This window comes from Sciurus carolinensis, chromosome 12 (genome assembly GCF_902686445.1).
Source record: "Sciurus carolinensis chromosome 12, mSciCar1.2, whole genome shotgun sequence".
NCBI lineage: Eukaryota > Metazoa > Chordata > Mammalia > Rodentia > Sciuridae > Sciurus > Sciurus carolinensis.
In genome coordinates, this window is record NC_062224.1 from 75,801,077 (window position 1) to 75,825,935 (window position 24,859).

General features: G+C 34.6%; 1 protein-coding gene across 7 annotated transcripts in view; it reads right to left on the reverse strand.

The window, feature by feature from the left end:
- The window catches only part of Rps6kc1 (ribosomal protein S6 kinase C1), a 214,870-nt gene that overhangs the window by 59,701 nt on the left and 130,310 nt on the right, over positions 1-24,859 (reverse strand). For 5 of the 7 annotated variants that reach the window (XM_047520351.1, XM_047520350.1, XM_047520348.1 and 2 more), the window contains one exon: positions 21,875-21,967. The exons of 1 other annotated variant lie outside the window; for it this stretch is intronic. In XM_047520351.1, the coding sequence (XP_047376307.1) occupies positions 21,875-21,967 (93 nt within the window). Of the gene's footprint in view, positions 1-13,221; positions 13,293-21,874; positions 21,968-24,859 lie in introns of those variants that run through there. One more of the 7 variants, XM_047520355.1, reaches the window with a different exon arrangement.

The following is a 24,859-nucleotide window of genomic DNA, read 5'->3' on the forward strand; positions in this document are numbered from 1 at the left end:
AAGGAGGCATCCAGAAGAGAATTTGAGGAAAGCAGGATCTGATGGATTATGTGCAGAGTTTGTATTTCAGAGATTTTTAAAACTCTACCAGAAGGTTTGGGAATAAATAGTGTTAAGTAGATAGAAAAATTAAGTAAATGAGGAGAAACTTAGATAATTCAGTAACCTCTAGGGAAAAATACAAAAGAAAAATCCAAAGATATTCCAACAGATGGAAACAGGCTGATTTTAACAAGATTAAAAAAATCTTAAACATAAAAACAATACTAACCAGAAAGACATCGACCGAGCACCACAGGAGGCTGAGGCAGAGGGATCACAAGTTCAAAGTCAGCCTCAGCAACTTAGTGAGGTCCTATTTTAAAAAAAGAAAAAAAAAAAAAGCCAGGAACAAAATACATCTTGAAATAACCAAAAGATAGACAGCCATTGGAGAAGGGGCAATAATAAAACAAAGGAAGCCATATTTGTCTCGAGAAGAAAAGGACTTTCAAAGAGTGTTAACTGTGTAAAATGAACAACTGCAACATTAAGAAGCTGACTTCATTTATGCTTCTTTATAAATGCTTCCATGCTGATTCAGAATTTATGTATGCACTACCAGTATCTTTCCAGATACACCAAAGAGAAGAACCTTATCTTACATAGCAAAATATTCCCAGAGTCTAATACAATGCCTTCCACAGGGCAGTATTAAAATGATGATTTTTTTTCTTAAAGGTATGGGGGATCAAACCCAGGGATACTCTATGCTACACTCCACTGAGCTATATTCCCAGCTCTTTTTTAAAAATAGGATGCCTCAGCATCCTGAATAGCTGAGAGTACCAGCATGCACCACCATGTCTGGAAAAAGAGACATTTAATGATGCATTGTAAATGGACCACTGGATTCATTATGACCTTAAAGTCTTTTCTAACCCTGAGATTATATAACCCAAGTCACAGAAAGTGAAGTGAAACTAGTTCCTTTACTTCCCAATTAATTTGGTTATCCTAATGTAAAATTTTCTTTTTAGCCCTAGTCCTAAAAATGTTAGAGAAGATAATATAACTTATTTATTAATTATTCTTAAATATAATCAAAGACTACTTTGATCTATACATAAAACCTACAAATATGGTACATTCCTTTCAACAGTATTTATGAATTAGTTTGTTGTTATTAACATTATATGCACTAACTGGCACTATGATAAACTATCCCTTGAGATCATTCTTAAAGCTTTGATCAAAAGGACTCTCCCCGCTCATCCTACCATAGTATTTCAAACTTCTTCATGTATCTGCCCTGTCACTTTCCCCACATTCACAATGACTGAAGCTCCATGGGAATCTTTAAACAGAACTTCTAGCCAGGCACAGTGGCATACATCTGTAATCCCAGGGGTTTGGGAGGCTGAGACGGAAGGATCACAATTTCAAGGCCAGCCTCAGCAACTTAGTGAGGTCCTGAGCAACTCAGTAAGATCCTGTCTCAAAACAAATCAAAAAAAGGTATGGGGATGTAGCTAAGTGGTAAAACACTCCTAGGTCAAATCCCCAGTACCAAAAAAAAGGGGGTGGTAGGGACTTCTATCTACCCAATTTGCTCTTATGTTTTGGATATGAGGTGTCCCCCAAAATCTCCTGTGTCAATGCAGGAATATTCACAGGTATAATGAGAGCTATAACCTAATCAGTCCATCCTACTTTGAATGGTCTGACTGGGTGGTAACTATGGACACGTGGGGCATAACTAAAGGAGATAGGTTGCTGGGTGTGTGCCCTGGAGGGATACATCTTCCCTGTGGCCCCTTCCTGGCTCCCCACTTGCTTCTTTGTTGTCATGAGGATAGCAGCTTCCCTTTGCCACAGCCTCCCTCCCATAACCCCCTCCCCTGTGGTGTGCTGCCTCACCTTGGGCCCAGGGCAATGGGGTCAGCCATCTAAGGAATGAGGCCTCTGATAACATAAGCCAAAATAAACTCCTCCCCTAAAGTTGATCTTTTCAGGAATTTTGATTGCAGCGATGCAAAAACTAACTAAAACACTGCCCTTTCTCTCAATATAACTTTTCAGCACACCATCTCAAGTGTCTCATTGTGGGTGTGTACTAATGAATCAGTGCAGAGTGTACTAAAAAGTACAAAGTACATCCTGACACTAACTTCCTTTGTGTCGTCCTCAGAGACACACAAACTTAATGGATGAAGCAAGGCATACAACACAATTCTGCATAGGGAATGGATCCAAAATGATGTATTTGATACTATAATTCATACCATAAGCAGCCTGGGGTTGGTAAAATGCTTACATTGACCAAAATATTATGGGCACTATGATAAACAACATATTCTTGTGCCAAATGCCAATGTATTAACAAAATAACCAGAGTCATACAGACTATTATAAACAAATAATAATTAAAATGTGTTAAGTAGCAAAGGCTGAAAAACTGTTTTCTTTATAACATTTGAAGATTTAGATTGCCAGAAGAGACAATTCAGGGGTGTTTGTACAATCTACTCTTACATACTTTAACAATGCGAAAGTGGGATTCCCTAGAAATACTAACATGGAAAACCAAACTTTGATGTGATGCAAAAACACAAAGGATATAAAACATTCTCTTTCTAGTTATTAAAAAGAACTAATCAAATAGCACTAAAAGCAAATCACAAGGAGAAATAATGAACAGATAACAGAAAAAAATTGAACATCACACATAAAAGCAAACTGATGTGTAGACATCTAAGTCCCCAATCAGATATTCAAACTCAACAAACCAATTCAATATATTTACTGAATGCCTGTTACATGCAGACACTACTTGATATATGGGGGGAGGAAGCATTAACACACCATTTATGGTCTCTGCCCTATAGAAAATTAGAAGTTTACCAAGGGAGAGAGGCAATTAAAACAGTTTAACAGGTGCTGTGCTGTAGAACTACTGGTACAACTGAACAAAGAAGAGTATTTAATTCAGACATGGGACCATCAGGGAACTCCTAGAGGAATGGAAAACTGGCAGAAGAACAGGAGCTTCCAGTAGATGTACAGTCGTTCTTCAACTCACATGACCATAAAGACTCTCAGAAATACTTCTGGGAAGAGAATGGCAGAGAAGGAGGTCTCACTAGGTATGTTTACAGCCAAGAGTACCAAGTCATTATAATTTAGTGTTGATGTCATTATGACATGATTTGAAAACACAGGCTAATGGGACCTTCATATGTGTATATGCACAGCAAAAAGAAAGCAGGAGTATGTAAAAATAATCGTAGGTTGCAGGGTTATGGGTAAATTGTATCTTTTTCATTTAAGCTGTACATTCTTTGATTTTTCTGTAATGAACAATGTAAGCATTTTTTTCATATTAAAAAAATGAGATAAATAACTTCTGCATTCAAGAAAAAGTTTCATACATTTCGTATATAATGAGAGCTCCTTAAGACCTCTATGGAAAAATGACATGCAACAGGCATCTCATTAAAAAAAAAAAAAAAAAAAAAAAACATAGCTAGGAAGTGAGGGGGATGGGAATAGGAAAGATAGTAGAATGAATCAGACAAAACTTTCCTGTGTTCATATATGAATATAAAACAACTATAATAGGAGCTGGGGAGATAGCTCAGTCGGTAGAGTACTTGTGTTGCAAGCACAAGTCCCTGGGTTCGATCCCCAGCACCGCAGCAAAAAAAACAAACAAACAAAAAAAAAAAAAACTATAATTCCACATCATGTACAACCACAAGAATGGGAAGTTCTACTCCATGTATTTATGATATGTCAAAAAATATTCTATTGTCATGTATAACTAAAAAGAACAAGTAAAAAATAAAGTTAAAAACACAGCTAATAAACATTTGAAAAACTATATTCTCATTAACAATTAAAATGCAACCTAATAATGAAATCCAAATTTTCACCTAGTAAATGACAGATGCTATTGGAAAAGATGCAAAGAAATATCCTTTAATACCCTAATAATAAAAGAGTGAATCAGTACAATATTTCTGGAGAGGTTACACACATATGTGATATTTGACCTATGATTTCCAACTTTGGATAAGTATACACAATAAATCATCATAGCAGATTTATCTCTAAGAATATTAATCAGACAGAAAAACACGGAAAAACAATCTAAGAGTCAAACAATAGGGAACTAATTAAGCAAATTACAGTACATGTAGTTTGAAATGATTAAACAAAGAAATTTAGAATAGCATTTTCAACTAGATGACATAGAATTGCAGAGGTTCATACAATAAAAATGGTAATGGTGTGTATTTAAGTCTCTTATTTTTTATCAATAAATATAATCATAATTTAAATATATTTGTCTTTAAAATGGTACAGTTTGAAAGCATCAAGGTATTTAGAAAACAAGTAATGAACAGTGATTAGTCAGGATCACATGAGATCTTAGCTTGGCCATTTAATCAATTATAGCTAAACCAAATTAGCCACTGTGGGGGTCTTTACTACTGTATCATTACTGTTATTATTCATATTTAACTTACATTAATAAATAAAGGATCACAGGTTATCTATTTATTTGTGTATTAGGGATTAATCCCAGGGGCTGGTACATGCCAGGTCAGTACTCTACCATGAGCTACATCCCTATCCCTTTCCATTTTATTTTGAGACAGTCTCACAAAGGTGAGACTCGAATTTGTGTTCTTCCTGTCTCGGTTTCTAGAGTATTTGGGATTATAGGTGTGTACCACTTGATTTTATTTTTGAAGGAAGCTTAATCAATAATGATACTGAAATACAAAAATTTGATGAAGAACATAAATGTAATAATCACAAAATTCAATTCTGATAATGATGAAGAGTCATGGTTTTGGACAGGGACCAATCTGGATTCAAAACTGTGCCCTATAACCAGTAGTGCCCTTGTGACTCCAGGTAAAACACTTAACCTCTCTAAGTTCAGGTTCTTTATCTGTAAAAAGTTTGAGAACATTAAATAATGTATGTAAAGAGCTCAAAATACTGCATGGTAGAGTATGTATCCTGAGCCCAACACTAAGCAAACCAAAAACCACCTATGAAGTTCCAGTGGTCAGTTCCATAGGTGCAATAGTTAGCTAGCCAGCTATCTGGGCCACTTGGCTCACACGCTTCACCTAGATCTCTTAAAATTCCAACCTCAACTAGAGAATTACAGTTTTGGATGAAGGCACCAATGTATTTTTACTACAGTAGTTACTACATTGACTTTATTCATTTTAAGTACACTTTATATTTAGAACAGTTTTAGATTTACACCAAAACTAAACAAGAAGTACAAAGTTCCAACCCCAAATATGCACAACTTCTACCACCATGAACATCCTGCACAGAAAGGTACATTTGTTGTAACTGATAAACCTACAATGACACATCATTTTCACCTGTAACTACTGACCTGCAGTCAATAGTTACATCAGTTCAATCTTGTACATTTTATAGGTTAAGACTAATGTGTAAAGATATTTTATGCATTATAGTATCATGCAGAATAGTTACAGTGCCCTAAAATCCCTTGTATTCTACCCCTCACACCTCCCTTTCACCCAATATCTAGTAATCACTGATCTTTATTATCTCCATAGTTTGTTTTGCATAAAGTCATGAAGTCAAAATCATATGGTACATAGTCTTTTTAGATTATCATCTTTTACTTAGCAATATACATTAAAGGCTCCTCCATGTCTCAGAACTTGATAGGTCATTTCTTTACTATTTTTTCACAGTCCACTGTCTAGCTGTACTATAGTTTATTTACCTATTTACCTAATTAGGAATATTTTGGCTGCTTCCAAGTTTTGGCAAAATTATGAATAGGACTGTTATAACACTTATGTGCAGGTTTTTGTGTGGACTTAAGTTCATCTGGGTATATATTAAGGAGTGACTGCTGGATCACATATTAAGAGTGTGTTTAGTTTTATAAGAAACAAAGTCTTCCAAAACGGCTGTACAACTTGGCATTGCCACTGGCATTCAACAGGAGTTCCTGTGGCTCCACATTCCTGTGAGCATTTGGCATTGTCAGTGTTTGGGTCTAACAGATGTGTAATGTAATCTCATTTTATTTAACTGTCTGAACCCTACTGAAATATAATATTGAGCATCTTTTCATATGTTTATTTGTCACCTGTACATTATGATGACCTACATGTTCAGAATTTTTTTCCATTTCCATCTGTCGGGGTTTCCGGGACCCCCAGCCTTGGGCACGGTCAAGATGGCGCCTGGCGCTGAGCCAAAAGCGGCCAGCTATACAGTAAACAACCAGCGAATTCCAATGATTGGCTAGTTAACGATGTGATTAGAGCATGCCCCCCTCGTGTACCTATTCTATGCCTGCAGCTGTCCGCGCGTTTACCTCGTGTGCTCTCCCCTGATTGGTTGAAGTGTACATAAGCTTGATGGATGGGGGAGTAGAAGGGAAGCTGAGAGTAGGAGTAGAAGGAGGAAGAAGAGTGCGAGCGAAGTAGGCGTGAGCCGAGCGGGAGAAGCGGAGCGGCCGAAGCAGGTGTGAGCCGAGCGGGAGAAGCGGAGCGACTGGAGCAGGCGAGAGTTAAGCAGAGGGAAAGAGAGCGAGAGACAGAAAAGAGAGAAGGGGATAGAAAAGAGGGAAAGAAAGGAAGACTGTGCACAATAAACTTCCAAAGCTTCAGACGTTTGTCGTGTCTCTCTCTGCGGGCAGAGGGAACGCGATATCTATAGTTTGTCCATTTTGTTATCATTGAGTTTTAAGGGTTCTTTGTAACCAATTAGAATTTAAAATTAATTAAAACAAGAGCTCTTTGTATATTTTGGATAGCAATCCTTTATCAGATTTTTTTAAAGTATTTTTCTCCCAGTCTATTTTTTACATTTGTCTTCTCATTCCCTTGCTAGTGTCTTTGACAAGCATGAATATTTAATATTAATAAAGCCTAGCTTACCAATTATTTCTTTAATGGACTTGATGTTGTATCTAAAGAAAGTCACTGCCATACCCAAGGTCATCTAGATTTTCTCCCGTGTTATATTACAGGAATTTTACAGTTTTGCATTTTAATTTAGCCCTATGATTCATTTTGGGTTAGAAAGAACAGTATAAGACCTGTGTTCAGATTCATTTTTTTTCACACATAGACATCCAGTTGTTCCAGCACCATTTGTTGAAAAGACAATCTTTGTTCCATTGCTTTGCCTTTGCTCCTTTGTAAAAGATCAGTAGAATATATTTATGTAGGTCTATTCCTGAGCTCTCTATTCTGTTCCATTGATCTAGTTGTCTATTCTTTAGCCAATACCATACTATCTTGATTACTGTACTTTTATACTGTCTTGAAGTCAGGAAGTGCCAGTCCTCTGATGGTTGTTCTTCAACATTGTGTTGGCTATTCTGGGTCTTTTGCCAGTACATATAAACTTTAGAATCAGTTTGTTAATGTCTACAAGATAGACATTTTCAATCAGATTGTGTTGAATTTACAGATCAAGCCAAGAAGAGCTAACACCTTGACAATAATGAGTCTTCCTATCCATGACCAAGTATCTCTCAATTTACTTAATCCTTTGGTCACTTTCATAAGAGTTTTGAAATTTTCCTTATGTAGATACTATACATATTTGTTTAGATTTATATGTAAGCATTTAGTCTGGGGGAATACTAATGAAAATGGCACTGTGTTTTTAATTTCTAATTCCACTTATTCACTCCTGGTATATAGGAAAGTGACTTTTGTATATTAATCTTGTATCCAGTGACCCTGCAATAAATATTAATCGGTTCCAGATTTTTTGTTGATTTTCTCAGATTTTCTACACAGGCAATCATGTCATCAGCAAACAAAGACAGAAACCTACCTTCCCAAATCACATTCCAATTAACTCACTTTTATAGCCTAGCCATATTAGCTAGGGCTTGCAGAACTGTGTTGAGAAAGAATTGTGGGAGGGGACCTCCTTACCTCCTTGCTCTTAACAAGAATGTGTCTAATTTTTCACCATTAAGTATAATGGTAATTCCAAGTATGGTAGATGTTCTTTTATCGAGGTGAAGAAGACCCCCTCTCTTCCTAGTTTGCCAAGAGATTTTATCATGAATGGGTCTCAGGTTATGAAATATGCTTTTTCTACATTTGTGATATGATTGTGTAACTTGTCTTCTCAGACTGTTGATATGCTAAATTAAATTTACTGATTTCCAAAAGTTGAACTTCACATAACTATGGCAAACCCTACTTAGTTAAATTGTATGATTCTTTTTGCATATTGTTTGATTCAATTTCTATTATTTTAATGTTTACATTTAGGAGCATGAGAGATACTGGTCTTTAGGATTTGTTTCTTGCAATATCTTTATCTGGTTGTGGTATTAGGATAATGCCAATCTCACAGAATGAGTTACAAAGTACTCCTCTATTTCTATCTTTGGAAGACATTATAGAGGCTTGGCACAAATTATTCCACAAAAATTTGGCTGAATTCAACAGTTAACACATTTGGGCTTGGTGCATTCTGTTTTGGAAGGTTATTAATTATTGATTCAATTTAATAGATATGCCCTTATTCAGACTGTGCTTCCTGTGTGACTTTTGACAGATTGTGTTTTTTAAGAAACTCGTTCAATTTCCTATAGGTAATCAAATTTATGGTTATCAACCTTTAGTTGTTCACTGCATTTTTTATTATCCTTTTAATGTATATGGGATTTGAAGTGAAGTCTCCTCTTTCTGATATAAATTTGTGGCATCTCTTTTTTTCTTAATTATCCTGGCTAGAGGTTTACTGATTTTTTTAAAGAACTAGCTTTTAGTTTTGCTAATTTCTCTATTGATCTCTTGTTTTCAATTCCATTGATTTCCACTCCAATTTTTAATATTTCTTTTCTTATGCTTACTGTGGATCCAATCTTCCCTTCTATTTCTAGATTCCTATGGTAGAAGCTCAAATTACTGACATTAGTTCAATCTTCTTTTATTTCCTTCCTAACTGCTTTTACTGCATGTCACAAATTTTGATAACTTGTGTTTTCATTATTATTTAGCAAATTATTTTTAAACTTCTTTTAAGATACCTTCTTTGATTCATGTGTTACAGAAGTGTGTTATTTAATCTCCAAGTATCTAGGGACCTTTCAGTTATTTTTCTGTTACTAATTTTAGTTTAATTCCATTGTGATCTGAGAATAGACATCATATAATATTTATTAAATTTGTTCATGTGTGTGTTAAAACCAAACATATGGTGTCTATCTTAATGAATGTTCTATGTGAACATGAGAAGAACATGTATTTTTCAAGTTTTATAAGAAGCAGTACTAGAAGTCAATTATGTCCACTTGGTTAATAGTGCTATTGAATTCTACCATATTCTTACTCATTTTCTGCCTGCTGGATCTATTTCTGATAGAAAGGTATTAAAGTCTCCAACTATATTAGTGGATTGTTACAATTTGGATCTTTAATTTCACCTATAAAATTCATAGTAGGCAATGCAGGAATGTCGAAAGGTTAAATGATTTAGATTATGAAAGCTATAACTTCAGTAGATTAATCCAATTGGTGGATTCATCATTTGAATTGAATTAGGTCAATGGGGACTTAAAAATCATGGTAGAACTAAGGAGTCAGCCAACCACAGACCGAACCTCTGAAACTGTGAGCCCAAAATAAACTATTTTCTCCTCTAAGTTGTTCCTGTAAGGCATTATGGTTACAGTAATTGATATATTTAGATCATCAATACATAAATATTATTATTTATATACCTGAAAAAATATTTTTCATTACTTTCTATTTGATGCCCTCACTCTCTTATTTTTCTTTTACTTGTACTTCAACATTTGTGGTTTAAAATGAGCATCTTTTTTCTGCTTTTTATCTTTTTTTTTTTTCCTTTTATAATACTGGGGATTGATTCCAGTGGTGCTCTGCCACTGAGCTACATCTACAGTCCTTTTATTAATTAATTAATCTGCTTATTTATTTTGTGGTTCTAGGAATCAAACTCAGGGCCTCGCACATGTAAGGCAAATGCTCTAGCACTAAAGCACATCCCTAGACTTTTATTTTTTATTTTGAGAAAGTGTTTTGCTAAGCTACTGAGGTTAGCCTCAAACTTGCAATCCTCCTGCCTCAGCCTCACAAATCACTGGGATTACAGGAACACCCCACCATGTCCAGCCATGTTTTCTCCTATCTCAGCATACCATTTAGACTTCTTTTTTTACTTTTTTTTTTTTTTTTAGTGGTTGTTCTCAAGTTTGCAATGCACATTTACAACAAATTCAAGATCAATTTCAAATTTTACAAGTAGTATGATCTAAAATAACAAAATAATCCTACTTCCTCCCTCCTATCCCTTGTACCACTGCTGTCATTCATTTCACTTATACATAAAACTGTATATATATAAATTAATAAGCACACATACCTGAATACTCTTGCTATTATTTTGAACAAATAATGTTAGATCAGTTAAGAAAAATAAAAGTTCTCATTTTACCTTCATTTAATTCTTTCTCCTGTGCTCCTTTTTTCTTTACGTAGATCTGAGTTCTTGACCTAAATAATTTCCCTTCTCTCTAAAGAACTTCTTTTAATATTTTTTGAAAGATCTACTGGCTGCAAAATCCCTCAATTACCACTTGACTGATAAAGTCTTTGTTCTTTTTAATTTTTTATTTATTCTAATTAGTTATACATGACAGTAGACTGCATTTTGACACATCATACATAGATGGAGTATAACTTCTCATTCCTCTGGTTGTACATGATGTAGAGTTATACCGGTTGTGGAGTCTTATATGCACATAGGGTAACAATGTCCAATTCCTTCTACTATCCTTCTTACCCCTCTACTCTCTCCCTTCCCTTCACTTGCCTCTGTCTAATCCAAAGTACCTCTATTCTTCCCTAGGCTCCCCACTTATTATGAATTAGCATCCACATATTAGAGAGAACATTAGGCATTTAGTTAATCAGGATTGTCTTATTTCACTTAGCATGTATTCTCTAGTTCTATCCATTTACTGGCAAATGACATAATTTCATTCTTCTTTAAGGCTGAGTAATATTCTATCATATATATATACCACATTTTCTTTATCCATTCAACTGTTGAAGGGCATCTAGATTGGTTTCATAGTTAAGCTATTGTGAGTGAAGCTGCTATAAACATTGATGTGGCTGCATTACTGTAGTAATGCTGATTTTAAGTCCTTTGGGTATAAACCGAAAAGATAGCTGGGTCAAATGGTGGTTCCATTCCAAGTCTTCTGAAGAATCACCATAATGCTTTCCATAATGGTTGCACCAATTTGCAGTCCCACCAACAATTTATGAGTGTACCCTCTTCCCCACATCCTCACCTACATTTATTGTTGCTTATATTTTTGGTAATTGTCATTCAGACTAGAGTGAGATGAATCTTAGTGTAGTTTTGATTTGCATTTCTAGAGATGTTGAACATTTTTTCATACATTTATTGGTTGATTGTATATCTTCTTCTGTGAAGTGTCTGCTCAGTTCCTTAGACCATTTATTGATTGGGTTATTTGTTTTTTAAGTTTTTTTGAGTTTTTTTAAGTTTTTTTCTTTATATATCCTGGAGCTTAATACTCTGAGGTGCACGCGATAAAGATTTTTTTCCCATCTGTAGGCTCTTTCTTCATGTTATTGATTGTTTCCTTTGTTGTGAAGAAGCTCTTTAGTTTGATTCCATCCTGTTTACTGATTCTTGATTTTATTTCTTGTGCTTTAGGAGTCTTGTTGAGGAAGTCAGTTCCTAAGCCAACGAGTTGGAGTGCTGGGCCTACTTTTTTTTCAATTATGCACAGGGTCTCTGTTCTAATGCCTTAGTCTTTGATCTACTTTGAATTGAGTTTTGCACAGTCATCCCTCATTTTTGAAGGATAATTTCATGGTGTGAAGAATTCTAGAATGGTGTGGTGGGGGTACTTCTCTCAATACTTTGAACATACCACTCCAGTCTTTTCTTGCTTGCACGATTTCTGTGAAGTCCTAGTTCCTAGTTCCTCCCCTAGCTTCTTTTCAGATTCTTTATATTCCCATTTTCTCATTTAAAAATGATGTACACAGGGCTGGGGATATAGTTCAGTTGGTAAGAGTGCCTGCCTCGCATGCACAAGGTCCTGGGTTCAATCCCCAGCACCACAAAAATTAATTAATTAATTAATTAATTAATTTTAAAAGGGGGTTGTGGGAGCTGGATTGTGGCTCAGTGGTAGAGTGCTTGCCTAGCATGTGTGAGGTCCTGGGTTCAATTATCAGTGCCACATATTAAAAAAAATAAATAAAGGTCCATCAATGACTAAAAGTATGTATTTAAAAAAAAAGATGTATGCAGGTGTTGTTTATTCTGGCATTTACACTGCTTGAAACTGTCACTCATTGTTGCTTCTATTCTCTTTTTCTTCCTCTGTGATATGCCTATTACATAGATGTTCCATCTTTTGTAGTTGTCCCACAGTTCTTGGTCTGTCCCACATTTTTTTCCAATGATTCTTTTCTTTGTGCTTTTCAGTTTTATAAATTTCTACTGACACATCCTCAAGCTCAAAGAGTCTTACTCCTGTGGTATCTAGTCTATTTATAAGCCGACCAAGGGTATTCTTCAATTGCTACAGTGTTGTTGATCTCTAACATTTCATTTTGATTGTTTCTTAAAATTTCCACCTCTTACATTGCTCATCTATCCTTGCAAGCTGTCTACTTTATCCATTAGCGCACTTAGCATATTAATCATGGTTGTTTTAAATTCCCAGTCTGATAATTCCAATATCCTTGCCATACCTGGGTCTATTTCTGTTGTGCATTCTCTCTTCAAATTGTGTTTTTTTGTCCTTTAAATGTGCCTTGTAACTTCTGTTGAAAGCTGGACATGATGTACTTACTGGGTACAAGGAACTCTAGTAAAAAGGCCTAAAGGCCTTTAGTAAAAGGTCAGGGAGAGGAAGCATTCTATAATTCTGATTATGTCCTAAAGTCTTTTAATGAGCCTGTGGCCCTGGCCTGTGAACTTCACAAGTGCTTCTGTTCTCTTCCCAACTTTGGTGGGAATGGATAGCTCAAGGAAGCTGAAATGGGGATTTCATTTTCCCTAGATCAGTTAGGCTCTGATAAAGCCCCAGTAGGTTAGGCTCCCATAAAACCATTTTCCAGAGGGCAGACCTTGTTAAAAAGAAGAGAATGCTCTGGTGTGCTATAAGATAGTTACCTGTCCCCATACTCATCGCCTGTCTTCCCCAGGATCCTAGCAGATTTTTCTCCAATATTCACTTTAAGAACCTGGTGAAAATCCAAAAGGTAAAACTCATAAAAATATGGTGGGGGAGGGAGGAGGCGCCTCTACAGTTTTAACTCTCAGACTAGTCCATAATGAACCTCTGGCAATTTGTCAACTACATTTCAGGTTTTGCTATCGCAGTACTAGTTCCCAAGGAGTTTCCTCATGGTTTTTCACTCTGGTGAATTATGATTCTCTTTGTCTGCCTGTCTGTCTCTCCAATTGTGAAGACAGTAGTTTCCCTGTGACTTCACTTCCTTACTGGATCAAAGGAGAATTATTGATATTTCAGTTTGTTAAGCTTTAAACTTATCGTTAGGATGAAGTGGCAACTTCCACACTTATTCTATACTGCACTGAAAAACCAAAGCTACTATATTGACTTTTAAATGTATTTTTAAATATCTACAAACATACTAAAGGATCAACACTATTAGTAGAATGCTATACACAAAACCATAATTATGGATTATTTCATTTGAGGTATATTTACATGCAGAGTACTACTAATATACTATAATATACTGAAACTATAATTACACTGCATTTACTACTACTTTTATAATATATAGTTTATATACTAACAATATAATAGTAGAATTACTGTTTCCATATATATTTGACATTATAGTAAATACATCATTTATTATACTATTCATAGTGGTACTTTCTCAATGGCTTCTTAAACAGAATAATATTCAGTTTACCAGAAAAAAATATGGGATGACAGTGGATTAGTTCAATTTTATTGTAGTATATAATGAATATATTAATAATTATTAATCCTTATCTACTTTATTATTAGTTTCTTTTATACACCTTTGTCCCATACTAATGCAATTTTTCTGGAGAGTTGCTATGGAAGAGAAATATAAATAGATAAAAACAGAATATAAGATAAACAGGATAACACAAATAAGACAAATCAATAACAAACATGATGTAACTTTTTAGACATTGTACTTTAAAATAATTATAGGTTTAAAGGAAGTTGTAAAGACTATACAGAGAGTTCCCATGTACATCGTGTTCAATTTGCCCCAATGATTGCATCTTATATCTACAGTACACCATTAAAACGAGAACACTGGCATCAGTACAGCATGTGCCTACAGTTCTATGTCATCTTATTATATGTGTACATTCCTGTACCCACCAGCACAATCAAGGTACAGAACTGTGTCCCAATCACCACAAAGTTCTCCCTGGTGCTTCCTTTATGGTCACACCCACTCTCCGCTCCACCACCATCCCTAAACACTGGCATCCATTAACCTGTTCTCCATTCCACAATTTTGTCATTGTGAGAATGTTACATAAATGCAATCACATAACATATAACTATTTGATATTACCTTTTCACTTAGAATGATGTCCTTCAGATCTATTCCAGTTGATACACATATCAATAGTTTATTCATTTTTATTGCTGAATAGTACTCCATGGTATTGATAAATCACAATTTATCTATTCATCTAATGTGAGATAATTTGGTTGTTTTCAGTTTGGGGTTATTACTAATAAAGTTCTCTGAAAAATGTGTGGTATGTCATCATGGTCTTATTTTGCATTTTTCCAATCACTAGAGATGCTGACTATCTTTTCATGTACATATTTGCCACTATTTTATTTGGTGAAATGTCCTGTCATGTCTTTTGGTCATTTTCTTTTCATTGTTGGGTTTCACAGTTCTTTATAATATTCTGGACAACACGTTTGTCACACATGTGGCTTACAAAATAATTTCTCACAATTGTAGCTTGTCCTTTTTAACCCCTTAATGGGTCTTAGCAAAGAAACAGTTTTTAGCCTTGACAAAGCCCAACTAAGCAATTTCTTCTTTAATTAACCATGCTTCCAGTGTCAGGTCTAAAACTATTACAAACCAAGGTCTATGTCCTGAAGATTTTTTTCCTGTTTTCTTTAAGTTTTATAGTTTTGTTTGACATTTAAATTTTTCACTTTTTTTTGTATAAGACATGAGGAGTAGGTGACAGTTCATTTCTGTGCCAAAGGATGCCCAATTGTCCCAACCCTATTTGCTGAAAAGGCTATCCTTCCTACATTAAATTGATTTGCACTTCCGTAAAAATTAAGCTGGCCAAATAAGTGAGGTTATTTCTGCATTCTTCTTTCTGTTCCATTGATCAGTTTGTCTCTACACCAACACCACCATTTTATAAAACATATTGTAAAACATAAAATCAAGCAGACTAAGCCCACTTTTTTTTCTTCAAAGCTATTTTAACTATTCGAGTTCCTATATCTTCCCATGTAAATTTTAGAATAATCTGGTCTCTATATATTCTTGTTTCTTTAAAAAAAAAATACCTTACTGAGAATTTGATAGGAATTGGGTTAAAACTGTGAATCACTCTGGAGAGAATTTATATATTTGCTATACTGAGTCTTCCGATCATAAACATGTCTCCAATTATTATTTTTTTTAGTTGAAGATGGACAGAATACTTTTATTTTATTTATTTATCTTTATGTGGTGCTGAGGATCAAACCCAGTGCCTCACAAGTGCAAGGCAAGCACTCTACCACTGAGCTACAACTCCAACCCCTCCAATTATTTTTGTATTACAACATTTATAGCATAAGTCTTATATATATCTTGTTAGATTTACATATAGTAATTCTAATTATACACAGTACTATATGATTAATTCCAGTTTTTGTGGGTTCATTTTTACAAATATAAAAATGTAACAGATTTTTTTTTTCTTTTCTGGTATTGGGGATTGAACCTAGGGTCTTGTGCATATGAGGCAAGCACTTTACCAACTGAGCTATATCCCTAACCCTATAACAGATTTTTGATGCTCATTTTTTTATCATGAAACTTTTCATCTTGAAACTTTGCTGAATTTATTTACTCCAGTTTAATAGATTTCATGGTTTTGTATGTGTAGATTATTATGTTATCCTTAAATAGGGACAAATTAGTATATTTCTTCTTTTCTGATCCCAATGCCTTCTATTTTCTTTTCTTTCTTTACAGCATAGTCTGAAACTTTTGGTACTATGTTGCATAAAATTATTAAGAATCTACTTTCTTCACTATCTTAGGGATAAAACATTCATTCACACACCATTAAGATGTTAGCTAATTAAGTTTTTTGTAAATATCCTTTACCAGGTTAAGAAAGTTTCTTTCTACTTCTAGTTTTTAGAGAAGCTTTTTTTTGTGAATTGGTTTTGAATTTTCAAATGCTTATTTATCAGCTGATGTTAGTTTGTAATTTTTCTTCTTTATACTGTTAATGGTTCGACGATACTGACTTTCAGATTCTAAACCAGTCCTGTATCCAATGAAACAACTCCAGTGGATCATCATATACAATTCTTTTGGGACATTACTGATTTGTGTTTTCTAATATTTTATTGAAAAAAATTTTATCTACTTTCATGAAGAATATTGCTCTGTAGTTTTCTGTTTTGTGCTGTTTCTTATTTTGGTATCAGGGTAACACTTACTTCTTTAATGAACTAGGAATTATTCCCATTTCTTCCATTTTCAGGAAGAAAATGTATAGCATTGATGTTAATTCTCCTTTAAAGGTTTGGCAAAATTCTCTGGTGAAAGTATTTGAGCATCAAAGATTTCATTTTAGGAGTGTCGTAATTGTAAACTTAATTCCCTTAATAGTTAATGAGCTATTCAAATTATCTATTTTATACTGGGTGGTAGTTTATGCTTTTCTACAAATTGGTTCATTTCATCTAAATTATGAAGTTTACATGTGTAGGGTTGTTTGTAGTATTCCCTTGTTATCTTTTTGATGTCTGCAGGATCCACCCCTATTTCATTCTTAATGATAGTGATTTGTGTTTGTTTCTCTTTCTTTCTCTCTCTCTCTCCCTGCATATCCCTCTGTCAGTTTTGCCAGTCATTGCTCTTTGCAAAAAACCAACTTTGTGTTTCACAGATTTATTTTCTATAATTTTTATTTATAATTTCATTGATTCCTTTTCTCACCTTTATTTCATTCCTTCTACTTGATTTGGGCCCACCTGAGTTAAGATGTTAGATTATTGATTTTAGACTTTTACTTTTTTCTGATAAAAACATTTAAGTGCTACAAATTTCTCTCAGCATTGCTATAGCTGTTCCATAAATTTTCAGATATTCTGCTTGCGTTTTATTCAACTCCCAGGTAGGAATGGAAGTTCAGGTTCCCCATTCAGCCTTCACAGATATCAGAAAGAAGAAAGTGAGACTCCTGGTTACTGCTAGGTGAGGATAGGGGTTCAGGCCTTTACTAATACAACCCTGGCTGGGAAGGACACAGTTGTTTTGTTACTGCTCCTCATATGGCCTCCAATGAAATTAAATGCAAGTGGCTTCACTGCCACTGGGCAACTGTCAAAAGTCCTGAACCTCTACTAGGCTCCCTCTAACACTGTCCCAGGAAAGGGGTTAGGGTATCTTGTTATACCCTAACAGGGAGAGAAGTCTAGCACTTCCACTTGGCCTTTGTTAATAGGAGTGGAAATAGAGCCTGGTCTAGAATAGAGCAGTTATTGTTTATTGTTTCAGTAAAAGATTTCTATCTTGCTAAGCTTAGGTTAGAAAGCTTTGTTAGAGTGTTTTGTTTGTCTGCACCTGTTTTTGGCTTTTCCAACTTGACCATTTCTCTAATATCCAATCTGGAATATATGAAGGGAAAAAAAAAAAACCCAAGGAACTCGCCACCACATAGTTTGGGTGACTAGCCAATCTTCTTCTCTCCACTTTTCAGTTTTCTTATGTTTGTCTTTCTATATAATATCCAGAGCTTGTAGCTGTACTTAGCAGAAGGAATATGAAAAAGAATTTCTACTTCATTTCTCCAGAAGCAAAAGTTCGACATATATGATATGATTAAAGATATTGGGTAATATTTTGGCCACACTGTTTAGATGAAATACAAATAGGAATCCTTTGGGGTTAATTCAGTTCAACCCAATGTTCTTTCAATAAGCAACTATCTAAATATTGAGGTATCTGAATTCCCAATGAGGACAGTTTTCCCATGTATTATCAAAGATGGTATTACTTAGCAACCTTAAAAACATTAAATACCAATATTTCAACATCTATTCAGTTTGAACAATCTCCATAAATTTTCACCACCATTATTTTAGAACCAAAATAGAAATTCCAGTATTTTTCCAATGGCACATTAATCTAAAAATTCTACCTAACAGATAAAGTTGGAAAGCCATCTTGATTACAAAATGCCAAGGCATTTCACCTAATAAGTAGTGAAAGGTTTACAAAGTGACATCTCTTTTTAAAATGATCTGCAAAACATCTTATTTCAGTTGTTTTCCAGAGTAGCAATAAATTTGGGTAATCCAGTCATACAATCTTCATGGTCTTCCATGTGAACACTATGCACACAACCACACACTGAAGACTCTCTGGCAACACATTAACCAGAAGCATTAACAAGCCATGAGGGGACAAATCTTGGTACTACTACCCTGATGTTCAAGTCAGAGTTCCCTTAACCTTTTTAAAAAAAAAAAAAAAAAACTTTTAACTTACAGGAAGTTGCAACAATAGTACAAAGAGTCCCATTTACCCTTTGCCCAGCTTTTCCCAATGGGGATATCTTCTACAGCTATAGTACAATATAAAAACCAAGAAAGCGACACTGGTACATTACTATTAACTGGACTATGGGTTCCTTTATCCTTTTTATAGACAGGCTATACAATAATGAACTTTGTCAGAAATACTCTTGACTTTTGAGCATCATACTGCCAGTCAAATTACCAATCCAGACTTTCAACTCAACTGCAAATTATTTATATTTAAGCAATTCTTATACAAGCATATACACATCCCGTATGTTCATCTCTGTCCCTCATGTGCTTGCATGAGTGCAGTCTCCCTCGTAAATCCATCCCTCCCGCCCCCCCCCACACATCCCACAAAGGACAAAATCTAAAATGCCAAACTTACATTAACATAAAAGTATTCCCTCTTCTTCATCCTGCCATAGTCTTTCTATTTCCCCTGCTACTGCTACAATGAAGAACACCTAGGGGCTAAAGGAAATCCTTAAAAGTTATCTAGAGTAAAAATCCACCCAATGCTTGAATATCCTCTACAGCATCCCCACCACAGATTCTTCAACCTTTACTAGAATCTAGTGACAGGAACCCCATAAAACCTAAAGGAATTCAGTCTGCCTCAGTCTAGATACTAGTTCTTGAAAGATATTTCTAATCATGAGCCAAAATTTGTTTTTCTGGTGCTTGTAACTCCCTGACTCTTGTTGTCTTCAGGAGGATTTTAATAAGCAAGTTTCTCCCCTCACTGTCTTTCTCCAGTGAAACCAGATAGCCTGAATGGTCTGAGATGCTCCTCGCTTGCACCTGTTGCTCCCACACAATTAATATTCCCTTTCACCCTCTCACAGTTTAAAAAAACATGATGTAGTTCCCCTATCCAGGATAGCTCTCAAATATTTGAAGACTATACATGTTTTTATCAGGTTAAATCTCCTCTGGTTCTTCAGCTGTTATTCCTGATATGATTTTGAGGGCTTTCGCTAGCCTGATCACTCTTGTAACTGAATGCACACAAGCTTATTTATATTCCAAGACCCACAATGCTTAACTTCTTTGTTGTGTAACTATGTTAATGAGGTGTTTTATGATCCTAATTAAGGAACAGAAAACTACCAACTTCTCTTTGAATACTAAACCAACATAAAGCTATGGAGCTCTGTTCCTCTAGGTAAGACACCTACTGAGCAGACAGCTTATAGACTGGTACTAGGTAGCACTCTCATATTATACCAGTAGGTGTCACTCTACATATATTTTAAATTGTTTCGATTTTGATTCATTCTTTCAACAAATATTTAAGGAGTGCCCATTATGTACCAGGTATGACTCCAGGTACTAAGAATATAGTGGAGAACAGGAAAGCACAATCTTGTTCTCATGGAACTTACGGTATAGATATTAATGAATAATTCTGCTTATATTCTAGATAAACGTCTGTAAAATCCTACTCCTAATACAGTTCAATGAAGAACCGCATCTTCCTAAGTCAAAATAACTCAAAACAATGAGGTAAAGACAGTAACAAATTATGCCACTGAATAGAATTTAGGAATTCCTCCACTGTCAAGTCCTTAGACAAACCTGTGAGACTCACAGCTATTACCAGAACTTCAGGGGAACTTGAAGTTTACGGCAAAGCAATGAAAGCTCACTGTGTCAAAAGGAACAAATCCAAGCGAGGGGGCAGACACTGCACAGCAAGAAAGTAGACTTGTCTGCACTGACATCCAAGAACCTAGCAACTAGTCAATTACTATTTTTTCTGTCTATTCTCAAACAGAATGTCCTCCACACTAAAAAGGTTAGAGAAAACGTGGGTAAGGGAATATTTCAGACTCTTAAACAAAAAAGAAAAGAAAGGAAAAGTCCTACTACTTAGAATTCTCTAAGTTTAAACTTCAGTCATTATAAACTTATTGGAGAAAAACGATGCTTATAAGAATAAACAGTTTCCTTAAATATCTGATGTAAAGTTTCCTTTGGAATTACACAAGTATTATCTAAACTACATAAGATATATTGTATATCGTTCAATTTTAACATGGTCTCACATGTACACTTCAGAACACAAGAAGTACTCAAAGAACATTAAGTTACAAATGAACATAAAGGTACTTCAGAAAAGATAATTAGTGGTGAAAAGATTTAGATTAATTTATACCTTATTAAATAAGGCATTTTCTTTTATAATGATGGTCAAATATATTTTAACTACTGCTTATCGTCTATAGTTTTTAAATTACACTTGTAAGCTATTTGACAAACCCATTATTGATATTTGGCATATCTGAGATGTCACCAAACTTGCATGTGTTCAATAGCAGTTATCTGTTAGTTCAGTATTATTATTCCAACTATAAAAGTGTGTGTGAACGTCTGGTTGCACACATGAGTGTGTAGAAGGGACTTGGTATACTGGAAAAGTGGTGTGGGTAATCAACGGAAGACAGAGGTTAGGATTCCAGCAGTCCTAACCTCTAAATTAGCTATGTAGCCTCTGGGCAAGTTACTTATTATGTCTTAATATCAATTTCCACCAAAATGTAAATAACAGATTTTAAGAAGGATTAAGTACATTATCTTATGTAAAAACTGCATAGGGTCTGACACATAGTAGGTGCTCAATAAATTATAGTTATTTGGGAATGCCACTTTTCTTTTTGTCCATTAAAAAAGTATACTGATTCACGTTGGAAAAAGTACTAACTTGCAAGTTTAACTAAGAAAAGGAACCTCTTCCTGCTATAATAGTTTTAGAAAATAAAACTCCTTACTCTAGTGAATGCAACAAATATGCACCTTCTCCTTTTGCTCAAATATATTTTGCATGACCTTACATGAATTGCTTAGATAAAAGCTTTTTCTCTTCTGCTTTTGTTATTTTAAAGTGCAGATGCATTTGAGTCATTTTCTCCTTTTGTTTCATATCCTTAAGATCCAAAGCTTCAAAGACAGAATGTCAGCATGCAGTCGATTTATGACTGAACTCTTGAAGAGACACTGAAGAATTACCTTGTCAATCACCCCAAGGACTCTGAAGGCCTTCAGCTCCTCGGCAGGGCTCCTTAGGTTCCAAGGGGGCCTTGAACTTAGTGATCCTGGAGGCTAATGGAAGATATCAAAGATTATACATCAATCAGGGAGGTACTTGAAGGAAGACTGCCTGCTGAAGCAAATGCCAGGCCAAAGGAAACTAAATTTATCATAAATCAGAAGGGAAAGATAAAAGGAGGAAGTTTCTGTTTGTCTGTAATGTAAAATAAAAAAATAAAAAATAAAGAAAATCAAAAAGAAAAAAGTTGCAAGTAAATAAATCATAACATTGAAAACAAAATTTTAAAAAGAAAATTAATGAGCTGATATAGTTTCTAGAGCAGTAACTCAATTTAAGACTATATAGTTATCATAAATGTTTTTAAGAAATGGAGAACTGGCCAACAATCAATTACAATCTTATATTTACCCCAAGCCAATCAACAAAAATTTAGAAAAGGGAAACAAAAAACAACAAATTAACAGATAAACTTGGAAAAGGAGGGATACAATCATTCTTTCTCATCATGAAAATATAGTCCTTTAATACTACTTTATAAGTATATATCATGTTTTAAGAGGAACTAGCAGGTTCAAGTTCAACCAGAAAAATTACCAACGATGATGAAAAATTAAGAAATTCCATCATATAAGCAATAATTATTAGAACTGAGGTTAAAAGATGATTGACAGGAGAAAGAAAATTTTCTTAAATATTTGAATATCTGTGATGTGGAAAACAGCCTGTTAGCTACAAAAAAAAGACCAAAACAGATCAATTAATACAGAAAGGGGATACTTCAGTATAGCAAGCAATGGAGAAACAATCCTAACTTTCCCCTATTACTTTCAGTTTTTCTCTATGAGTAAAATAAGTCATTCAGGTTAGAAAAACTCTTAAGCACATCTTCATTTGGTGTGTACAACCACAAAGTACTGCTATGTTCATCTTTACGTTAAAATGGTGATGCTGCAAAGAATGACAGGAGACACTTAAAGTGAGTGTCCTTAGAGTGGACCTTATTATTACCAAAAATCTATTAAAACACAGAGGAGACATTTTGACCCCAGGAGTGGAAGACAAGATATCCTATTCATCACACATCATGATGAGTGAATTGCTGAGGTATCATTTTGAATATTCAAGCTCCTGTCTACATCACTACACAGAAAGCTCCCTTTGAACAGGAAATGTCATATGCATCTTCATATTCACAGCGCCTAGCATTTTGCTGGTGCTTGGTTAGGTGAAAGGAGTGAGGAACAGCACAAATGAGGAGGAAGAGAGGCAGGTAGCTAGGGAAGAAGGTTGCCTGGAAAAACCATCATTTACAACTCGGAAAACTACCACCTGTGACATTTTCTGAAAGTAACAATTCTAGTTGCTTTCAATGTGTTTGTTTTTATTTTGTTGTTAGGCTTAGCAATTAAATACTAATTTCAGTGTATCTGACATGGTGAAGTTTGGGGGAAAAGAGACTTCTTAAGATTTTTAAAGACACTTGAGAAAGTTGGTGATAGTGGCAACTGAACTGGATAATAATAATCTTTAAACTGATTTCTTAGATATGTTTCAAAAATACTCATGTGATTTCACTTCATAAGGTACTGAGCTAGATGACATTAAAAAAACCTCTCCCTAACAGCTTAAAATCTAAAGGGAATTTTTTAAGAACATAAAAACATTTATCAAGGTATTTTAATGTTGTACATGTATACAGACACATAGCAGAAATAGTCTCTTTTAATTTAATTTATATTGTAATAGTTCATCTTTATCCCTCATCTCACCCTGAGTATGGTACTTTCAGGAAGTTACTATTATAATCCCCATCTTACGAATAAAGAAAGGGAATAGTGGAATGTTTGTTCATGGTCAGAAAGAGACAGGGGAAGACCCTAGAAACTCAAATCCTTACTCTATTGCATATAGTCTTTCTACTACACAACATGTTCTGATAAATAAAAATACATTTTCCTCTGCTACATTATCAAGAAAAAGTACTTATAAGTACTGCTTATAATTCTGGCAAAATGAATACAAGGGAAAAGTTATGAGGGAAAAAAGAATTTTTTAAATGGCAGTTCATTCATTTGTTGTCTGAAAATATAGCCAAATGTCTCCAAGGCCATACTCAGCAACTTAGCAAGAGAGCCTGTCTGAAAATAAAAAATAAAAGAACTTGGGATATAACTGAATGGTAAAGTACCCTGGATTCAATCACCAGTACCAAAAAGAAAAAAAAAAAAAATCCCTATCTTCTATTTATACCTTCTTATTCACTGATAACATTGGATTTTTCAGTTTCCAAAGAAGTACTTGGTTTACTTCAGCAATTTCAACAGAAAAGAAAGAAGACTTCAAAAATCTCTACTATATCGTTCAACAAATAATTATTCTATACCCACAATGTGCAGCATAACTGCAAAGGATATAAATCACCAAAATGCATGAATGGTCTCCAACCTCAAGAACTGACAATTTGAGAAGATAAAACAAATACATTATAAGTTAAATAAAAATTTTAAAAGATCCATTCTCCTAAAAACACAGGACAGGACTAGAGAAATAAGTCATATATAATATATAATAATATATAATATATAATAACCTGTGTTCTCAGAAAGAAGTCAAACTAAAGATGATTTTTAATGCTATGTGGAAATTAGGTTAGGAAATGAACAATAGATATAAAATTGAAAGAGCACTGGCCTGTTAGGAGAAAACGATGTTCAAACTGGAAAACACAAAAAAATAAAATTCCATACTTAGGGTCAGTTTTTATAAGCCTTGGATGCCAAGAATAGTCTAGAGCATATTCCCCAGAATCTAGATAAGTCTTTGTATAAGAAAACCCAATGAAAACAGTGATTTAGGAAGTTACTCTTGCGAAGATGAGAATGTAACAGAAAAAGACCAAAGGCAAAGAAGTGATCATTAATCTCTTTCTACTTTAAAACTCT